The 19,549-nt window shown below is 39.3% G+C and overlaps 1 protein-coding gene across 1 annotated transcript in view; it reads right to left on the bottom strand.

Annotated features, from left to right (window-relative positions):
* Positions 1-19,549, bottom strand: part of FBXO42 (F-box protein 42) — an 83,719-nt gene that overhangs the window by 32,405 nt on the left and 31,765 nt on the right. Inside the window, exons 2-4 of the mRNA XM_045548618.1 lie at positions 18,512-18,778; positions 13,493-13,609; positions 5,950-6,084 (exon numbers count right to left, since the gene is read on the bottom strand). Of these exons, the coding sequence (XP_045404574.1) occupies positions 5,950-6,084; positions 13,493-13,609; positions 18,512-18,761 (502 nt within the window). The 5' untranslated portion in view covers positions 18,762-18,778. The remainder of the gene's footprint in view (positions 1-5,949; positions 6,085-13,492; positions 13,610-18,511; positions 18,779-19,549) is intronic.

The raw sequence follows: 19,549 nt of genomic DNA, 5'->3' as shown, positions 1-19,549 counted from the left end.
CCCAGCTGCTCAGGAAGCTGAGGCAGGTGGATCACTTGAATCCAGGAGTTTTAGGTTGCACTGAGCTATGATCGTGCCACAGCACTCCAGCCTGGGTGACAGAGCAAGACCTTGTCTCTAAACAAAACAAAACAAAACAAAACAAAATAAACGTCTAATTCTATACCTACCTCCACTTAGCACCTCATTTCTCTGCTCTCCTTTGTAGTAAAACTCCTCCAAAAAAAAAAAAAAAAAGAAATCAATGTATTATTTATACTCCCTGTCTTCAACTCCTCTCTTCCCATTTTCTTAAAACTATTATGAACAGGCTTTCTCCTTACCATTCACTGAGCATGCCCACTTTATTAAACCCAAGGTCAATTCTCAGTGACTCACATGACTTGCCTCTTAGCTGCACATGACATAGTTCATTATTTCTTCCTCTCCTGGAAACACCTTTCAAGAATGCTGGCTTCACAGATGCCACAGGATCCCGGTGTTCTAACTCATGGGGTGCTCCTTTCCTAGTCTCCTGATCTCCAAATGCTGGAGTCGCCCAGACTTAGCCATTACACCTCTTCTCTATCTTCACTCACTCCCTTGGTAATCCCATCCAGGCTCACTGCTTTAAACCCATCAATATGCTAAAGCAGCATTCCCCATCCTTTTTGGCACCAGGGACTGGTTTCACAGAAGACAATTTTTTCCAGGGACTGGGGAGGGGGTGATGGTTTTGGGATGATTTTAAGCACATTACATTTATTGTGCAGTCAAACCTCTCTGCTAATGATAATCTGTATTTGCAGTCACTCCCCAGCGCTAGCATCACCGCCTCAGCTCCACCTCAGATCATCAGGCATTAGATTCTCATAAGGAACGCGCAACCTAGATCCCTCACATGTGCAGTTTACATTAAGGTCGGGGCTCCTGTGAGAATCTAATGCCACCAATAATCTGACAGGAGGCAGAGTCAGGAGGTGATGCCAGCGATGAGGAGCAGCTGTAAATACAGATGAAGCTTCGCTCACTCACCGGCTGCTCATTTCCTGCTGTGCAGCCAGTTCCTAACAGGACATGGACAGGGGGTTGGGGACTGCAGTGCTAAAGAACCCACATGGCTATCCCCTTCCCTTGAACTCCAGATCCATCTGGATGTCCTAATAGGCATCTCTAACATGTTAATATGTTTCAAATGGAATTTCTCATTTCTCCTGCCCCTTGTTGACCCTGATCATCGTCTTCCTCATCTCAGTTAATGGCAACTCTACCTTTTCAAATGCCCGGAGTAGAAATCTTAAGAGTCATCTTTGACGCCTCTTTCTCTTTTCTCATTCTCCATCCAAACCAGGGGCAAATCAGTTTGGCTCTATCAAATCCATTCAGTTTTAAGCTTTTGTTACCCACCTATATTTGGCCAAGATTATTGCTACCAACTCGTAACTGGCCTCCTTGCTTCCATACTTGCCTTCTTACACAGTCTCTTCTGAGAAACCTAAACAACTAGCCATTTCACTCAAAGAATATGACAAAGTCCTACAAATATAATGTATCACAACAGCCAGAAAGCCCTACATATATGATACTCCCCTGTCATTATGTGTCCAACCTCCTCTCCTTTGTTTATTCTGACCCAGCCATGCTGGATTCCTCATTATCCCTTGACTATCCCAAGCACGCCCCCACCTGGGCCTTTCACTGGTTATCCTGCTTAGAATGTTCTTACCTTAGATATCCAGACAGCTTACACCTTATACCCAACAAATCTTCATTCTAATGTCACCTTCTCACTGATCCCTCTTGTTATAATCCCCCTAAGCCATACTGTAGCTTTTCTTCAATAGCACTTTTTATCTAATATACTATGTGTTTGTCATTTTCCCCTCATTTGAATGTATTCATGTATTCTCCATTAGGGCTCGGATTTTTATCCGTTATTGACTCATGTAGCCCTGGCATCTAGAACAAATCCATAAATATTTGTTATATGAACAAATGAAAGCTGAGAGAAGAATTTAACTGAACATCAGAAACACTGTGCTGTCATTTAAGAGAAGTCAAGCCCTCTATTTTAAATGTCAAACCCCCATAACATCTAGTTATTTGATACCACCATTTAAATGTTTAATAGGGAACAAAAACTAAATATTTCCCAAATATTTATTCTCCACTTCAGCAAATGGTCCCACCATCTTATCTAGCTGTACAAGCCTGGAACTTAAGTCTTCCTTGATTGGCCCTCTCTCCCTCCCCTAATCCAATTGATCAGGAAGTCTTGTCAATTTTGATAGCCTCCCATCTGTTCTGCTTTACTTTCTTGCCTTCCTTCATTTCCTAAATAGTGGCAAAATGCTCTTCAAAATGTAAATTGGATCAATGCACCTTAAAATCTCAAAGATTTCTGAATCCCTGCCTTGGCCTGTGAATGGGCTGGCTCCTGTCTACATCTCAACTCCATCTGTGCCACCAGCCCCCTTGCTCATTATGCTACATCCACAAAGGTCTGCTTTCAACTCCTCCAACATGTCCTTTGCCGCCCCAGGGTCTTTGCACATGCTGTTCTCACTTCCCTCCATTCTTCATCCTTTAGGTCTCAGCAAAAAAAAAAAAAGTCTCCTGTTTAAAGTAGCTCTTTGCTTCTTTTTCTAGATTTCATTCCTTGTTTCCTTCATAATTTCTAACAATTTGCTTACTTGTTTTTTGTTTCTTCTTCATTTCAATATAAGCTCCACGAGAGTAGGGGCACCAGAGCAGGTGAAAAGGGAGAAGGAGGTACTTCATTGGAAATGTCTGAGAAGTACTAGCTGTAGGTCTCTTTCAGCTGTTAGATCTGTCATCACCACCCTACCTCCAGATGGAGCACCTTCTATCATTGTGAAAGGAACTAAAGACAAGCTTTCATTGGCAAATCACATTAATTCCAACTGGTACAGACTGAACTGTGTCCTCCCCAGATTCATATGTTGAAGCCCTAACCCTCAATGTGATGGTATTTGGAGATGGGGCCTTTGGGGAAGAATTAGGTTTAGATGAGGTCATGCAAATGAGGCCCCTATGATGGGATCAATTCCCTTATAAGAAATGAAAGAGATACCAGAGTTGTCTCTCTGCCATGTGAGGACACAATGAGAAGGTGGCCATCTGCAAGCCAGGAAGAGAGACCTCACCAGAACCCAACCACACTGGCACTCTCATCTCAGACTTCCAGCCTCCAGAAGTGGGAGAAATAAATTTCTGTTGTGATATTCTGTTATGATAGCCTGAGCTGACTAAGGCTCCAACCAAAATGAGAATGCTCATGCTCATTTGCAGTATAACCAAATACACATGTAACAAGACATGATGCAGGAGCATTTTCTATCAAGACTCTCTGCTCCCAACCAAAAAGTGCTCTTCCTTCTCCAACAGCTACACTTGTGAAGACTTAAACACTCTCAAAGATACTATCACCACTTGCATGTATTTGAATGCTGGAAGATCACCCTCACAACTGACATTAAAAGGAGGTGCATAGCACCCTCTCCCTCAGGCCACCCTCCAACCTACCTGGTTCAACGCACTAAAACGGATGAGTCAGGCACATCAAGACAAATGAACAACTGTGTTTTGTTCAGAAAGACTCACAGATGTTTCAGTTAGGAAGTGATTTTGGTTGGGACTCATGACAGCATACAGAAACATTTCCTCAGGGAATCTTCCCATGGGATTTCTGCCTAAATGAGAAGCTCATAGGGCTCTTTATTAAACTATTGTTTTTTTTAAAGTAGACATTTCAAAAAGCTCAGTTTTTCCTTCCTCTAAAACTAGGTTCTAATTGTAGATTAGGGTGAGGCAATAACTAGATTCTTTGAGACACTTTGTTAGAAAATTACTGTAAACATTCAGGAGCTTATATGTTTTATCAAAGGGAACAATCTAAATGTTCTATTTTTTAAAAATTCAGATTCTTTAGAGAACCTAAATTACCAAACCAGTTATTTCTCTAAATAACTTGGGGTTTTAAAGCATAGTTTTTATACTTGGTGGTTTACAAAAAAAAAAAAAAATCTCATGTCCATCTTACAGGGAGAAATAAGCACAGTGGCTGGCAGCAGGCTATGAAGGTCCCAAAGCAAGAGCCCCACTTTCCCAAGAGACAGCAACACCCATGCCAAATTATCAAAGGCATAAAGCTTGGTTACAAAACAGAGAAAGCCAGTATTCATATTTTGTGATTGGAACAATCAAAGCTGCTCTGAAATGGGGCCTGGACAAAATACCAAGTACAGTGACAATAGGATGTTTGAACTGAGAAGACCTTTTACATTTTAGGATCTGTGACTCCAAATATAAACCCATAATGCACTAAGTATAATCAGGAACAAAGGGCTAGAAAAGGAGACCCTCTAAAGTATAAAATTCTGAAGGTCCTAATATAGTACTAACCTTCAAACTTTTTATAAGATTATCATTTTGTTATCTTTCCAATTTTTTCTTTTTTTTTTTTTTTGAGACAGGGTCTCACTCTGTTGCCTAGGCTAGAGTGGAGTGGCGTCATCATAGCTCACTGCAACCAGAAACTGCTAGGCTCATGTGATCCGCCTACCTTAGCCTCCCAAGTAGCCAGGAATACAGGCATGCAACACCATGCCTGGCTAATTTTTCTATTTCTTTGTAGAGACCGGTCTTAATGTATTGCTTGGGCTGGTCTTGAACTCCTGGCCTCAAGTGATTCTTCTGCCTCAGCCTCCCAAAGTGCTAGGATTATAGGCATGAGCCACCGTGCCCAGCCTTCAATAATTTTCATAAAGAATTTCATCAACAGAAAACCCAGCCACATCCGTGAGTATCCACTGTCAGTTTGCTCCTCCTATATTTGCCTATTGCAGGCATAAGAACAAGAGCTTCTTCTCATAAGTAGCTTTAAGACCCTGGCCTATACATTCACAGCAGAGGTTATATAAACAGAGGGAAACATAAACTAGCTTTCTCAGCCCATTTAAAAATAGAATCATCTAGTCCTACTCCACATTTCTCCCAGGGAGGTGCAGCAACTTGTTCATAGTTATATAGAGAACTGGTGATTATGCCACGAAATGAAACTCATGTCTCCTCACTACTTACTCCAGTGCCCTTTCTAATATGCCATGTTGTCTTCCAACTAGTAATCTAAGTAAGGCAAGGCCTAAATAAGGAACCTGTCCCAGGAAAACCCAAGTCTCCTTATTCCTAAGACTGAGCTCTCACCTTGAAAAGCCAAATGAAGAATGTTTTGGGAAAAGCTTGCCAACAAATCTAGCTGAATTCTTTAAATACAGTGGACTCTATTTCTCTATCATACCAGCCCCTGCAATCTTATAACTGTGTCTCTTCGAATTGTCCCATCTCATGAGTGCAAAAACAATTGGTTTTTTTATTTTTTTCCCTCAGGAAAAGTCAGGTCAAAAAGAAGAAAATAATCTAGTTTCTTTTTGCCAGATTTCTGGCATAGTGGGACTGTGTAGGAATGTACCTCCCATGGAATCTTCCCACACCCCCGAGCTGTTAAGAGTTACTAGCAGAGGCATGTCCCATACACTCCCCAAATATCTGAGCTGGCAATAACAAAAGATACTGCCTTAGCCCTGGGACAATAACTTCTGTCAGTCTGCCACAGTTCTCATGACTCTGTATTTCTGCTCTCACTTCAACCTCATACCAAACAGCGTATCATACCTGTACAAGTACTTGAGAAAACCATGCAAATGAATTCACACAGTAGTATAGCAATTTTGGCAGAGCACCAATACTAATGATAAAATATACTTTAAAAAAAAAAATTCAAAGACTTAGACAAGAATATTACTCGTTTCATTTACACAGCTATTTTGAAAAAGGACCTGGGGCCTCAGTAACTTACCCTGGAGACCAACACCAAAAAGGATCAGGTAGAGATTCCATGCCAAGGGAATTATCTGGTAAGAAGGCAAAGATCAGCATTTCATCTCTTACCTGAAGCCAAAGGTCGGATCCACTCTTTGCTATTTAGGTCAAGTCTCCAAAGGTCATTGAAGGCAGCGTTGCAGCTGCTCTGAGTACAGCCTCCAAACACATACATAGACTGATTAGCATCATAATAGCATGCACCTAGAAAGAAAACAATATATGAATAACTGCTGTTTAATTTTGAGGGCACCTCCAACATTTTAACCATAGCCCATATTTTTCAGAGCTCAATTATTGCAAACATTCAGCAACTTTGTTACTAAGTACCAAATTTCTATAACCAGCCTCTTGTCTTCAGGTTGGTCAATATCACATTATCCTTTAAAACAAGGACAGAGAAAAGCTATGAAAATTTTATTTCTGAGCACACTAAGCAAACTGACAATGATGTCATTAAGTAAGATAGTACAATTCCAGCAAGAACATACAAAAGTTCAGATTAAGGGTGCTCAATGAGTGAAATTTGAGAACAGCTACATAATTAATCTAAATCTGCATCATTATCCTTTAAGGCTAGGCAAAGATAGTGTTAACAGATGCACTCTGTCCTCCTATTTCTCTCCTCCAGTCCTCCTCTTACTGTTTTTGTTTCAAATGAAATCTGAAGCACAAATCAATAAACAAATCTTTGTATGAAACACAATGACAAAAAACAATTTTAATCAATGGCATGAAGTAACCACACATAAAGACCAATGTGACTGAAGCAATACAGTTTTTATGAATTCCAAAGGGCAGCCAGAGAAATTCAGAAGTAGTATGGTCTTGGACTGGTCCCAAAGCAACAGAGGGAAAAAGCATGGAAGTCAGTAAGTCCCTAGGTATATCCAAAAGCTACCAAGGCAGGCTGATTGATACTGACTAGAAAACCAGAGAAATAAAATTAATACGAAGGTCTCTGAGAAGAACCTTTTTGATTAGATGATTATATACACATCGCCAGGCACCATTCCTAAGAAAAAGAGACAATGACTGTGGAAGGGGCTTATCCCCCAAATCAGAAAGACCAAAGACAGGGTAGGCAAGAGGCACGAGTTCTGTGACCTTGTAGTCTCTATCCTTCAGAAAAGATAACCACACTCCTTACAGTCTTGCATTTGCCATATTGGATTTCAGGAAGAGGCCCAAGCAGAGCTTTCCTTGCTATCCATTTCATGCATGCCAGAGGGGAAAAAAGATCTCTCAATGTTCATATGAAACTAACAGTTTAGCATCATGTAAAAGGAAGTGGAGGTCAGGCATGGTGGCTCATGCCTGTAATCCTAGCACTTTGGGAGGCTGAGATGGGAGGGACTGCTTGATGCCAGGAGTTTGAGACCAGCCTGAGCAAGAGTGAGACCCTGTCTCTACAAAAAATAGAAAAATTAGCCAGGCATGGTGGCACAGGCCTGTAGTCCCAGCTACTCGGGAGGCTGAGGCAGGAGGATCAATCACTTGAGCAGTTGGAGGTTACAGTAATATATGATGATGCCACTGCACTCTTTCTTTTTTTTTTTTTCTTTTGAATGCAAGAGGCATGGAGCACTGCACTCTTTAAAAAAAAAATGGAAGGGGAAAGGGAAAAGAAATTCAGAGACTCAATGCACTAGTGCATGTTCATCCAGCTTATTTGTAGGTCTCATTCAGTTTAGCACACCATTATTTTTAAGATCTCTTCTGAACTCTGGCACTACTTAGTCAAGTTCAGAAAAGGGGAAATGTTATTACTATTGACTCAACCAATGCCACTGCTATAATCACCTAAGTAATATATTCTTGCTCTGGAAATAACTCTCCTGTTTTTCTTAACTCAGACCACCTGTTAGTCCCCTGGGACTCTATAGTAGACATTTAAAAGCCGTGTGTTTAGTCACTTAAACCTAGTAATCTCGGTCAGTAGAAGGAGTAAATCTAAATTATCTGACCTCTGATAATGTGCAATAATGGAGCTGCAGCCTTTTCAAATTACCAAAGAAATTAGGGAAAACAGATGTGAAGAAATGAAATGCCATCTATCATCAATAGGCTCACACTTGCAAAATATTTGCTATATTCCCAGAGCTCAAAAACACTACAATGGTATATGGAAGTATGAGGATTTAAATGGTTTTACACCTTCCATTGACTCTCTTTGCCTTTAAAAATAATTTCTAATCTACATCTCAATCAGTTTTTCAATCCACATCGCAACAAGAAAGTCTATTAAGAAGTCCAATGAAATTTCATTGCTCATGTTTCAGATTTGCTAAGAACTGAAAATAACAAAGGATCAAATTAGAGAACATTAGATGAACAAAAGGACAATTACTGGAGTCACATTTTAATCTCCACTAAAGGAGCTCAACTCCAGATATCTTGGTTCTCTTTAGACCTATCCTGATCTAGCAATCCCGACAAACGGGGCATTTTGAACTGAGCCAGCTGGTGATAGGAATGAAAGAATAGTCTTCTCACTTGATATTCCAGACCTCCAGAACAAAAATTAGCAATGTCCCATGGCTTCTGAAACCTCAATGAGTATTCATTATAACAATGTTTAATAAAACAAATCCATGATTTCATAACTAAAGGAGTCAAGGGCTCGTTTATGTTTCCCTGTTCCTCATAAACTCTTGGCAGCTGCCTCCTTGGTGTAGCAAGAGCATAGTGCCTCTATTTTTTCAAAGAGGTAGCAAACATTTTTCTTCTCTATTTGGATTGAAAAGCCAGCCAGCCAGCAGCTGGGCCCCATGAGATCCTTACCACATGTATTTTAATCCTATACTAAAATAGGGCAATTGGCATTTTCCTGCTTCTCTTTGAGCAAACAAAGGTTTCTGGAAGAGGAAGGCACAGCCCAAAGTATGCAAAGCTAGTGTAACTAAAATGGCAAGTTTTCACATACTACTGTACTTTCAATGACTGCAGTCAATTATCAAGTTAGTAGAGGAAGGGAGTCAATGTAGGCAGCTATGTTTAGAACTAAGATATAATGGAATGAGAAAATAACTATCAATGATACAATCAACTATTTTAAGCATCCTATTCAGCTCTGTGTATTGCCTGTTTTTGTTTAAGACACCTACATATTGATCTTAGTGGGAGTTGGGAGGAAGACCCAACAAGTTCAAATAAGCTTTTTAGAAAAAATTAAGAATTTGAACAATTTCCAGTGCTCAAGTAGTCATTTCCCTTTTCCCAAGTTCTCTACCCAAATAGAACGTTTTACTCTCATAACATCTAGACCATTGGAATGTGCTAAAAGTTACAGCTCATAGTACAGTATGAATACTGGGCTAAGAAATAATATTGAGAATGTTTATTTCAATTGCTAAACCTCTTCAAATTTTCCGAAATGGGCTTAAATGCTCCATGAACAACTATTACAAGATACATATCTCAAGTTAATGTCTAATAATCCCTGTTCAAATACAAGTAAAATATTCACAATTTAATTACACACACAGCAAGCAAACAGTTCTTCACAGTTCTGAATACTTCTCTACTATACTGTAATTATCTCAATTGCAAGATCTTTCAGTAGTTTCGTATTTTCCGAGGTGCATGGAGAATTCAATAAATGCTCCCTGAATGAATAGAACACTCCAACTTTAGCACTTTCAGATGTTAAATTCTCTTTTGTTTTCTCACTCGTCTCCAGGGAAAAATCCTAAGGCATTTATCCCATGCTTAAAGAGACTATGCTGTCATGTGCCTCACATCTACAAGCCAGAACATATTTGATAAGGTCTGTAATTACATAACTATGGAATAAGCAGGAGTGATTATCCAATCTGAGCCTGCTGGCTCCTGCATGAGCACAATCAGCATTGTGTATGGAACTGCCTGACCATATTTGAAGCCTAAACACTAAAAAGTTTTTCAAAGCACGACACTGGGGACTCAGTAGACCCCTACAACAATCTGAAGAGGATATCCTACATTAATCAAGCCTTGCATGATTAGCCATGCACATATCAAAAAGCTAGGAGAATTGGCCTTTTTACTATACCTGCCTTTTTTGTCCCAGACTTTTACATAGAAAAGATGCTGCACTGTGCATATCTTTTTTGCACTTAAGTCCGAAAAACTTATTAGATATCAAAATTTATTGACATCAAATTTATTAGATATCAACTATGAAAGAGGTGCTGTGAATGGTACCTCTAAGATATGGAGACAACACTCTTGTGAAGGAGACATCAGCATCACCCCTTTACAGCTTAAAACACATTTTACAAGTGTTTCCTCAATTACATTTCTGAGCAAACCTGTGGCATAAATAGAATTTGTCATACACATTTTACAGAAGAAGAAATTGTGGGTCAGAGGAGCTAAGAAACTTGTTCCCCAAGTCCAAACTTCTTTCTTCTTTTGCATGCAGTCTCTCACACAGATAATATTGGCAAAAGACAAACAGCAATAAATAATGCAGGAAGGTATGAACAGTGTATTCAGGGAGTACAACCAGAGAAAGAAAAGAGCTTAACCTCCATGGTGGGGAATTTGATAGCAATTTGTAAAGAATGTGGCTTTTGGCTTTGATATGAGTTTTAGAGGATAGGACACTTTCAGTCAATTAAGAAGGGCAAACAAGTCTTGGAATGAAAAAGGAACAAGAGAGAAAGAAAGGTTGTGGGGGAAAATGAAATCAGGGCTTCCAAGCAAAATCACAAAGCAGGGAAGTTTCAGGCACAATCAAGAAGCTCATGCATGTGGCTGAAGCCTGGCCATATAAGGATGCGGCAGTGAGTCAGGTTGAAAAGGTAAGCTGGGTCCTTAAAGGCCAAGCAGAGCAGAAACTTACTTCCACATGCAGCATTTCGAAAGGATCAAGCTTTTTGACGGAAGAATGAAAGGCTGGTTGTGTGTTTCAGACCTGCAGTGTTTCCTGATGGGGGATCTTGTCATTTTGGGCAGGACAATTTGTTGTGTGTAGGATTGTCCCATTCACCACAGGACACTTACTATCCCTGGCCATTGCCTACTAAATGCTTATAGTGCTTTCCAGTCAAGACAAGAAACAATGATCTTACACATTTCCAAAAGCCCTAGGAGGTGGCACTGTCCCCAGTTTTAGAGAAGATTGCCAACACTGTCTAGTCCAGGTTTGGATGAAAACAGAACAAAAAGGCAAGAAGACCATTTAGGAGTACACTGGGATGATTTAGAAAAGGTGCAGTGATTAGAGCATAAGTTAGGGTAAGGGAAAAAGAAACAGATATGAGGGAGATCGTAGAGAGAACAGAATCAATGGAATTTGGCTCTTGCTGAACAAGAGAAACAGATGAATGCAAGACTTTAACCTCATGTAATTAAGAGAATGATGATCGCATTAACTAAATTAGGAAGAAGAGAAAATGTGGGGGAAAGTACTGAGTTCCACTTTTACCTGATTGAGTATGAAACATGTGAGCTGGGCATGGTGGCTCATGCTTGTAATCTTAGCACTTTGGGAGGCTGAGGTGAGAGGAATGCTTGAGACCAGGAGTTTGAGACTGCCTGGGCAGCATAGCAAGACCCCATCTCTAAAAGATGAAAAAAATTAGCCGGGTATGGTTGAGAGGCTGAGTGGAGGGGGGTGGTCACTTGAGCTCAGGAGTTGAAGGCTACTGTGAGCTATGATTGCACCACTGCACTTCAGCCTGGCTGACAGAGCAAGACCCTGTCTCAAAAACAAACAAGCATGTGTATCATTATCCTATTATATAAGAATTAGAAGGCCAGGTGCAGTGGCTCATGCCTGTAATCCTAGCACTCTGGGAGGCCAAAGCAGGAGGATCGCCTGAGCTCAGGAGTTCGAGACCAGCCTAAGCAAGAGTGAGACCTCATCTTTGTAAAAAAAAAAAAAACAAAGAAAGAAAAAAGAAAAAAAGAAGAATTAGAAATGTGGATCTCAAGCTCAACATGAGTTAGGGATAAGAAAGAAAACTGAGATCACAGGAGAAATACATAATAGAAAGAGGAAGGAGCTAAAGAAAGAAATTGAAGGAATTCCTGTTTTCAACCTATTTTGAAAACTGTCCTTTTCCCTGTAATGGGTCTCTTCAGTTTGTCAGTTAAACCAGATAGTATGTACAGACAGATGGAAGGAAACAATGAGAGACTGACCAAAAGAGACAATGAGAGAGACAGTCAGAGAGACAATGACACATAGAAACGTACAAGCATCCAAATCCACTAACCTCTAAACTTCTGTGGGCTTACTCATTGTACTATCCATTTTATTTCCCCTTCAAACAATTGTCTCTATTTTGTGGTAATGCTAATTTCAAAAGCTAGTTAACTGAAAAATATTTTTCCCCTTTCTCATAAGAAAGCTGAGCTAATGCTGTGATAATTACTCACTCTTGAATATCTCCTAATCTGGTTTCTATTTTGCCTAGATTCATTCAATTTCTTTCACTTAAGGTTCTAAAACTACTTGTTTCAAAAAAAAGTTTCAGTCTGCAGAAATCTTATCTACCTCTTACTCCAATTATCTGTAAGTAAGTGAAATTACCCCTCCCTCCCTCAACAATAAATACTGGGCCTAATATGGACCCTCCTATAATTTCATTAAATATTCTCAGTAAGAATTCATTTATAGTCCATTTCAGTGATTTTCAAAGTGCGGTCTATGAACTCCTCAGAACACTTGAGACCCTCTCAAAACTATTTTTACATAATAACAGCAACACTTGCCTGCTTCATAGTTTTGGCATTGGCACTAATAATACAAAAGCAATGGTGGGTAAAACGGATGGAGTCTTAGTATAAATCAAGGCAGAGTCCCTGAACTATTCTAGTAATCCTGTGTTATTCAATGTCACACACACATAGTTTAAAACAAACAAACAAAGCCAGTTCTGACTTCAGAGAGTCCCTGAAGGGGCCTCATGGACACCCTCCTCCCCAAAGGTCCAGGAATCACACTATGAGGCCCACTGCTCTGGGCAGTTTATAACAGCATAAGTAAAAATAACTCCTTAAGAGAACTGAAAACACAGCAATAGGTTAGCCTGTTCCTTTGACTTATTCAGGTCCAACTCAAAGACAATGATGACTTATAATTCTTTACTGAACTCTCCTCTAGATACAAGAGTATATCTGGAGTAGCTGGCCTCTAAGACTATTTTATTTATAATTTTACTACTTAAATTTGTATTTTATAATCAATACCTTTCACTTTCAAAATTTTTGTGAGACTCCAGTCAAATTTTGTGTTTGCTGAACATATACTATGTTAAAATAGATAGTCATTATAAGACTTAGTACTAAAGTCCGGCTACTGCCTAAGCAGGATCTCAGAAATACCCTCATGTATGATGCCTTTCCCTTGTCTTCCCCCTACAATGTCAGATGTTTAAAATTCTAAGCATAACACCTTGAACTCTTTGGAGTAGAGAAAATGAAAAAGCAGAATATAAAATTATTATTAACAAAGTACAATATATTTAGGCTCACACTTTTCCCTAATTCTGGTTATAAAACATAAACTTGCATTTTACAATCTCTTCATTAAAAAGCCAGATAAAATACATGCCTCAAAGAAGTTTTTGGAAATATGACCACAAGCAGGGTGGGATCTGCTTTCACAGTGAATACTTACTGTGTGAGAACCGCTGAGTTATTGGAGTTCCGGGGTAAGGGTAAGTTCGGCTCTCCCACTGAATGTTTCCTTCCTGGACAGCCTTCATGAAACCATGATAACACTGGTGGGCTACACCTGAAGACAAAAAGAGCAAACGCCTCAACCTGGACACTTAACTTGTAAATCAAATTATTAAAACTGTGTCTATTAACAGTTTCGTCACTTTTATAAGATACAGGTTTCTTTGAGGATCTCTAAATTTCTTTGATTTTCATTCAAATAAACAGAATCACAAAATTTCAAAACTGAAAGATGCAATCCTTTCATTTTATCAAAGTTCAGGGAGGTTAAGTGACTTGCTCAAGGTTACAAAATCAGCTCATACTATAACTCTAGTCCCCTTTATATCATGAGGTGACACATCATAACTGGTATGATTCCAAAGCAAAGAGGCTAGGGGATAATTCACCTCATGAAAGAGTATGATAAAACAGTATTTGAAATATAACAGGTGTTCAATAAATATCTATAGTTAGACCACAGCAATAAAGCATTCTCCATCTTAAATATAGATAATTAATCAGCTTATAATGGATTATGAAATGATGAATACATGACTTAAGTAAAGTTTTTAAAAAGTGAGAGCTTTTACTATAATGGTGGACATACGTCATGACACATTTGTCCAAAGCCATAGAATGCATGACACCAAGAGCGAACCCTAATGTAAACTAAGGACTTTGGGTGATAAGGATGTGTCAATGTAGGTTCATCATTTGTAACAAATGTATCACTTTGGTGGGCAACGTGATAGGCAGGAGGCTATTGTGTGTAGGCATAGAGGGTATATGGGAAATCTCCGATCCTTATGCTTAACTTTGCTATGAACCTAAAGTTTTTCTTAAAAATAAAGTCTACTTGGCAAGCGTGGTGGCTCATGCCTGTAATCCTAGCACTCTGGGAGGCCAAGGTGGGAGGATTGCTTGAGCTCAAGACCAGCCTGAGCAAGAGTGAGACCCCATCTCTACTAAAATAGAAAAAACTAGCTGAGCGTGGTGGCACATGGCTGTAGTCCCAGCTACTTGGGAGGTTGGGGCAGGAGAATCACTGGAGCCCAGGAGTTTGAGGTTGCTGTGAGCTAGGCTGACGCCATGGCACTCTAGCCTGGGCAACAGAGAGATTTGTCTCAAAAAACAAACAAACAAACAAAAAATAAAAAAATAAATAAAGTCTACTTTAAAAAGTGAGAGCTTCATGTTTCTGGAACAATCTATTTTCTAACACAATCATTACAATGACTAATTTCAGTAGAGCAAAATTTTGAATGAAGAATATAACCAATTATGTCACATTAGGAAAGAATGTGTATCATTCCTGAATTTATGCCACCTTAGTGGATCCTTAAGCAGGATGTCAGTACTTACACATGTTTTCCAGTGATGATCACTATTCTCCTACTATGACAAATTTCACTTGGTTGAACTCACAGTTGGTAAGACTGAAATATTTTTAAAAAGCATGGTCATTTTTAGTGAGTAACAACACTGCCAGCTATATGCTGGTGAAATGAGTACTACAGATTTGCAAATGTTGAAATGACACAAGGCAGTAATGAATAAGAGACAGATGTATAATGACTGCGAGAAAAAACTGTCTGGGTCAGGGAACTAATAAACAGTTACAGCAAGATGGCAGGATACAAGATTAATACACAAAAGTCAATCACTTTTCTATATACCAACAATGAACAAGTAGATCTGAAATTTAAAAACATAATACCATTTACATCAGAACCAAAAAATGAAGTACTTAGGTATAAATGTAACAAAATACATACAAAATCTATATGAGAAAACTATAAAATCCAAAACGAAGAGAAATTCCATGTTCATGGATGGGAAGAATCAGTATTGTTAGGATGTCAGTTCTTACCAACTTGATCTATAGATTCAACGCAATTCTAGTTAAAATCACAAAATATTTTGTGAATATCAACAAACTGCTTCTAAAGTTTACATGGAGAAGCAAAAAACCCAAGATAATCAACAAAACATTGAAGTCTCAGGAAGAAAAAAGTCAGAGACTGACTTCAAGACTTGCTATAAAGTAATCAAGACAGTACGGTACTGTCAATAATGCCACACTGACAGTGTGGCATTATGTTCAGTGAACATACTACAAAGCCCAGAAATAGATCCATACAAATACAGTCCACTAATCTTTGACAAAGAAGCAAAAGCAATACAATGGAGAAAATAAAGCCTTTTTCAACCAATGGTGCTGAAATAATTTAACACCTACATGAAAAAAATGAATCTAGACATTCTTCACAAAAATTAACTCAAAATAGATCTACAGATCATAGACCTAAATGTAAAATGCAAAACTATAAACCTCCTTGAAGATAACACAGGAAAAAATCTAGATGACCTGGAGTTTGGAGATGACTTTTTAAACACAACACCAAAGGCATGATCCATGAAAGAATGAATTGATAAGCCAGACTTCATTAAAATTAAAAATTTCTTGTGAAAAACACTGTCAAAAGAATGAAAAGATAAGCCACAGACTGGGAGGAAATATTTGCAAAAGACATATGCAATAAAGGATTGTTATCCAAAAATATACAAAGAACTCTTAAAACTCAATAATGAGAAAACAAACAACCTGATTAACAAATGGGTCAAAGATCTTAAACAGACACTTCACCAAAGAAGATATATGGATGACAAGTAGACACATGAAAACACGCTCTACGTCATTTGTAATTCAGGGAAATACAAATTAAAATCAGAGGCCAGGCGAGGTGGCTCATGCCTGTAATCCTAGCCTGGGAGGCCGAGGCAGGAGGATCGCTTGAGGTCAGGAGTTCAAGACCAGCCTGAGCAAGAGTGAGAGCCTGTCTCTACTAAAAATAGAAAGAAATTAGCTGGACAACTAAAAATATATATAGAAAAAATTAGCGGGGCATGGTGGTACATGCCTGTAGTCCCAGCTACGCAGGAGGCTAAGGCAGAAGGATTGCTTGAGTCCAGGAGTTTGAGGTTGCTGTGAGCTGCACTCTAGCCTGGGCAACAGAGCGAGACTCTGTCTCAAAAAAAAAAAGAAAGAAAAAATTAGCCGGGTATATTGGCACGCACCTGTAGTCCCAGCTACTCAGGAGGCTGAGGCAGTAGAATCGCTTGAGCCTAAGAGTTTGAGGTTGCAATAACCTGTGAGGACACCACTGCACTCTAGCCTGGGCGACAGAGCAAGACTCTATCTCAAAAAAAAAAATAAAAATAAAAAGCATTTGGCAGTTTCTTGCAATAAGAAACATATGATCTAGCAATTGTGCTCCTAGCTATGTATCCAAAGGAGTTGAAAACTTATATCCACAAAAAACCTGTACATGGATGTTTATAGCAGCTTTATTCATAGCTGCCAAAGCCTGGAAGCAATCAAGATGTCTTTCAGTAGGTGAATGGATAATCAAACTTTGGTACATCAATGGAATTTTACTCAGCACTTAACAAGAAATGAGCTAACAAATCATGAAAAATGTCAAAGGAAACTTAAATGCATATAATTAAGTAAAAGAAGCTAATTTGAAAAGGTTATATACTATATGATTCCAATGTATGGCATTCTGGAAAAGGCAAAACTATGGAGACAGTAAAAAGATCAGCGGTTGCCAGAAGCTGGAGGGAAGGGAGGATGAATAGGTGGAATACACAGGATTTTTATTGCAGTGAAGCTACTCTGTATAATACTATAATGATGGATACATGTAATCTATTCAAATCCATAGAATGTACAACACAACAGTGAAACCTAATATAACTATGGAATTTGGGTGATAATAATGTGTCAATGTAGATTTATCAATTTTAACATATGTACTACTCTGATAGGGGATACTGATATTGTGGGAGGCTATGCATGTGTCGGGGTAGAGGGTATATGGGAAATCTCTGTTTCTTCTGCCCAATTTTGCAGACCTAATTTTGTGAACCCAGAACTGCTCTAAAAAAATAAAGTCTCTTAAAATTAAAAGCAAACACACAAAACTATCTTAGCAATAATTTCTGCCAAAAGATCCAAGACTGTGAATATTAGGTTAGGGTTCCTCTCTCTTAAAAAAAAATAAAAGATAAGACTACCAAATAAAACCTAAGGATAAATTCATATACTTGATTAGTTCACAGTCCCTCACCTGTGATTTTCCCATCTTTATTTTAGAGGTGAAACAATGTATTTCTACAATGTAGGGAGCTAATCTCTCCTGAAGAGACCATTAACTCAGATATCAGAAGCAGGCTGTGTGTACCAGTATTACCAGTTGTGATCGAATGAGCACAAGGCCCACCAAACAATTTCAACACAGCTAGCTAGCCCTTAGTCCTCCACATGGCTTTGGGAGTTGGCAAGGAGAACCCCCCCCCCATGAAAACCACCTTGATGCAAGGCAAATATTTTTAAACTGATTGATTCTGATCTAAAGGTTTTTCTCTGTCAAATCTCTGGCTGCCTTGTTCCCACCAGGAAAGAACAAATTGATATGACCCTTGCTTTGATCAAAGATTATTCAATTGGCCTGGTCATCTTAGACCAAAAAATGGGCCCTTTCTACCATCATGCCTGGCTAATTTTTTCTATATATATTTTTAGCTGTCCAGATCATTTCTTTCTATTTTTAGTAGAGACAGGCTCTCACTCTTGCTCAGGCTGGTCTCGAACTCCTGACCTTGAGTGATCCACCCGCCTCGGCCTCCCAGAGTGCTAGGATTACAGGCGTGAGCCATTGAGCCTGGCCCAAGAATATGAAGGTTTTTTAAAAAAATCCTCATATTAAAACTGCAAATAGGATTAAATAATGTAATACTCAAGTTGTTCATAAAACTAACCAAGGTCAGAAGAAAAATGCAGTGTTAATTACCAAATACTAAATTTTATAACCACAATACATTTAAGGAAGAAAACAGAAAATGAAATTGGCAGTCTAAAAATAAATCATTCAATGAAATCTGAAATAAACCTTTCTCCTTCCCACAGTACCTTTGATAAGTCGATACCATTGTTTGCAGACAAGGGCTGCAGTTTTGTGTTCCTGGTATGGTGAGAGAAAGGACAGGATATACTCCAAAACCTCTTCTGGCAGCTCTGACATGGACCTATTATGTCTAGTCTCCTCAACCTCCAATACTGGACGGGGCTCCTCATCTTGCTCCATTGTCCCTTCCAGCACAGTTTCTTCTTGGTCAACAGCCATGAAACTGTCATCTTCACTGTCCGAGGAACTGGCCATGACATTCCACTCGACAGCTACAGTAGGTAAGAAACAAACATCAGTATTCAACTGGAAGAAGCTTGGAAACATTCAGGCATGTGTATCCAAGCTGTTCATAATTTCTTTTCTATCCTCAGTATGAAATCTGCTCTTCAGCACTTTCTCACACTAGTTGAGTACCATCTTAATTTGATAGGTACAAGCTCAAATACCCACCCCATTCCCAAAGCCTTCTTTTTTTTTTTTGAGACAGAGTCTCACTCTGTTACCCAGGCTAGAGGGCCGTGGCGTCAAGCTCACAGTAACCTTCAAACTCCTGGGCTTAAGCAATCCTTCTGCCTCAGCCTCCAGAGTAGCTGGGACTACAGGCATGTGCCACCATGCCTGGCTAAGTTTTTTCTATATATATTTTTAGCTGTCCAGATCATTTCTTTCTATTTTTAGTAGAGATGGGGTCTCACTCTCATTCAGGCTGGTCTCCAACTCCTGACCTCGAGAGATCCTCCCGCCAAGGCCTCCCAGAGTGCTAGGATTACAAGCATGGGCCACTGCACCCGGCCTAAAGCCTTCTGATTACATTTTTTCTCTCCACTGAAAACCAGAATGGTAACTAAGTTTTGTTTTGTTTTATTTTATTTTATTTTTGAGACAGAGACTCACTCTATCGCCTGGGCTAGAGTGCCATGGCGTCAGCCTAGCTCACAGCAACCTCAAACTCCTGGGCTCAAGCTATCTTCCTGCCTCAGACTCCCGAGTAGCTGGGACTACAGGCATGCGCCACCATGCCCAGCTAATATTTTCTATAT

This window comes from Lemur catta, chromosome 3, assembly GCF_020740605.2.
Source record: "Lemur catta isolate mLemCat1 chromosome 3, mLemCat1.pri, whole genome shotgun sequence".
Lineage (NCBI taxonomy): Eukaryota > Metazoa > Chordata > Mammalia > Primates > Lemuridae > Lemur > Lemur catta.
This window is presented reverse-complemented; position numbering and strand designations above follow the sequence as displayed.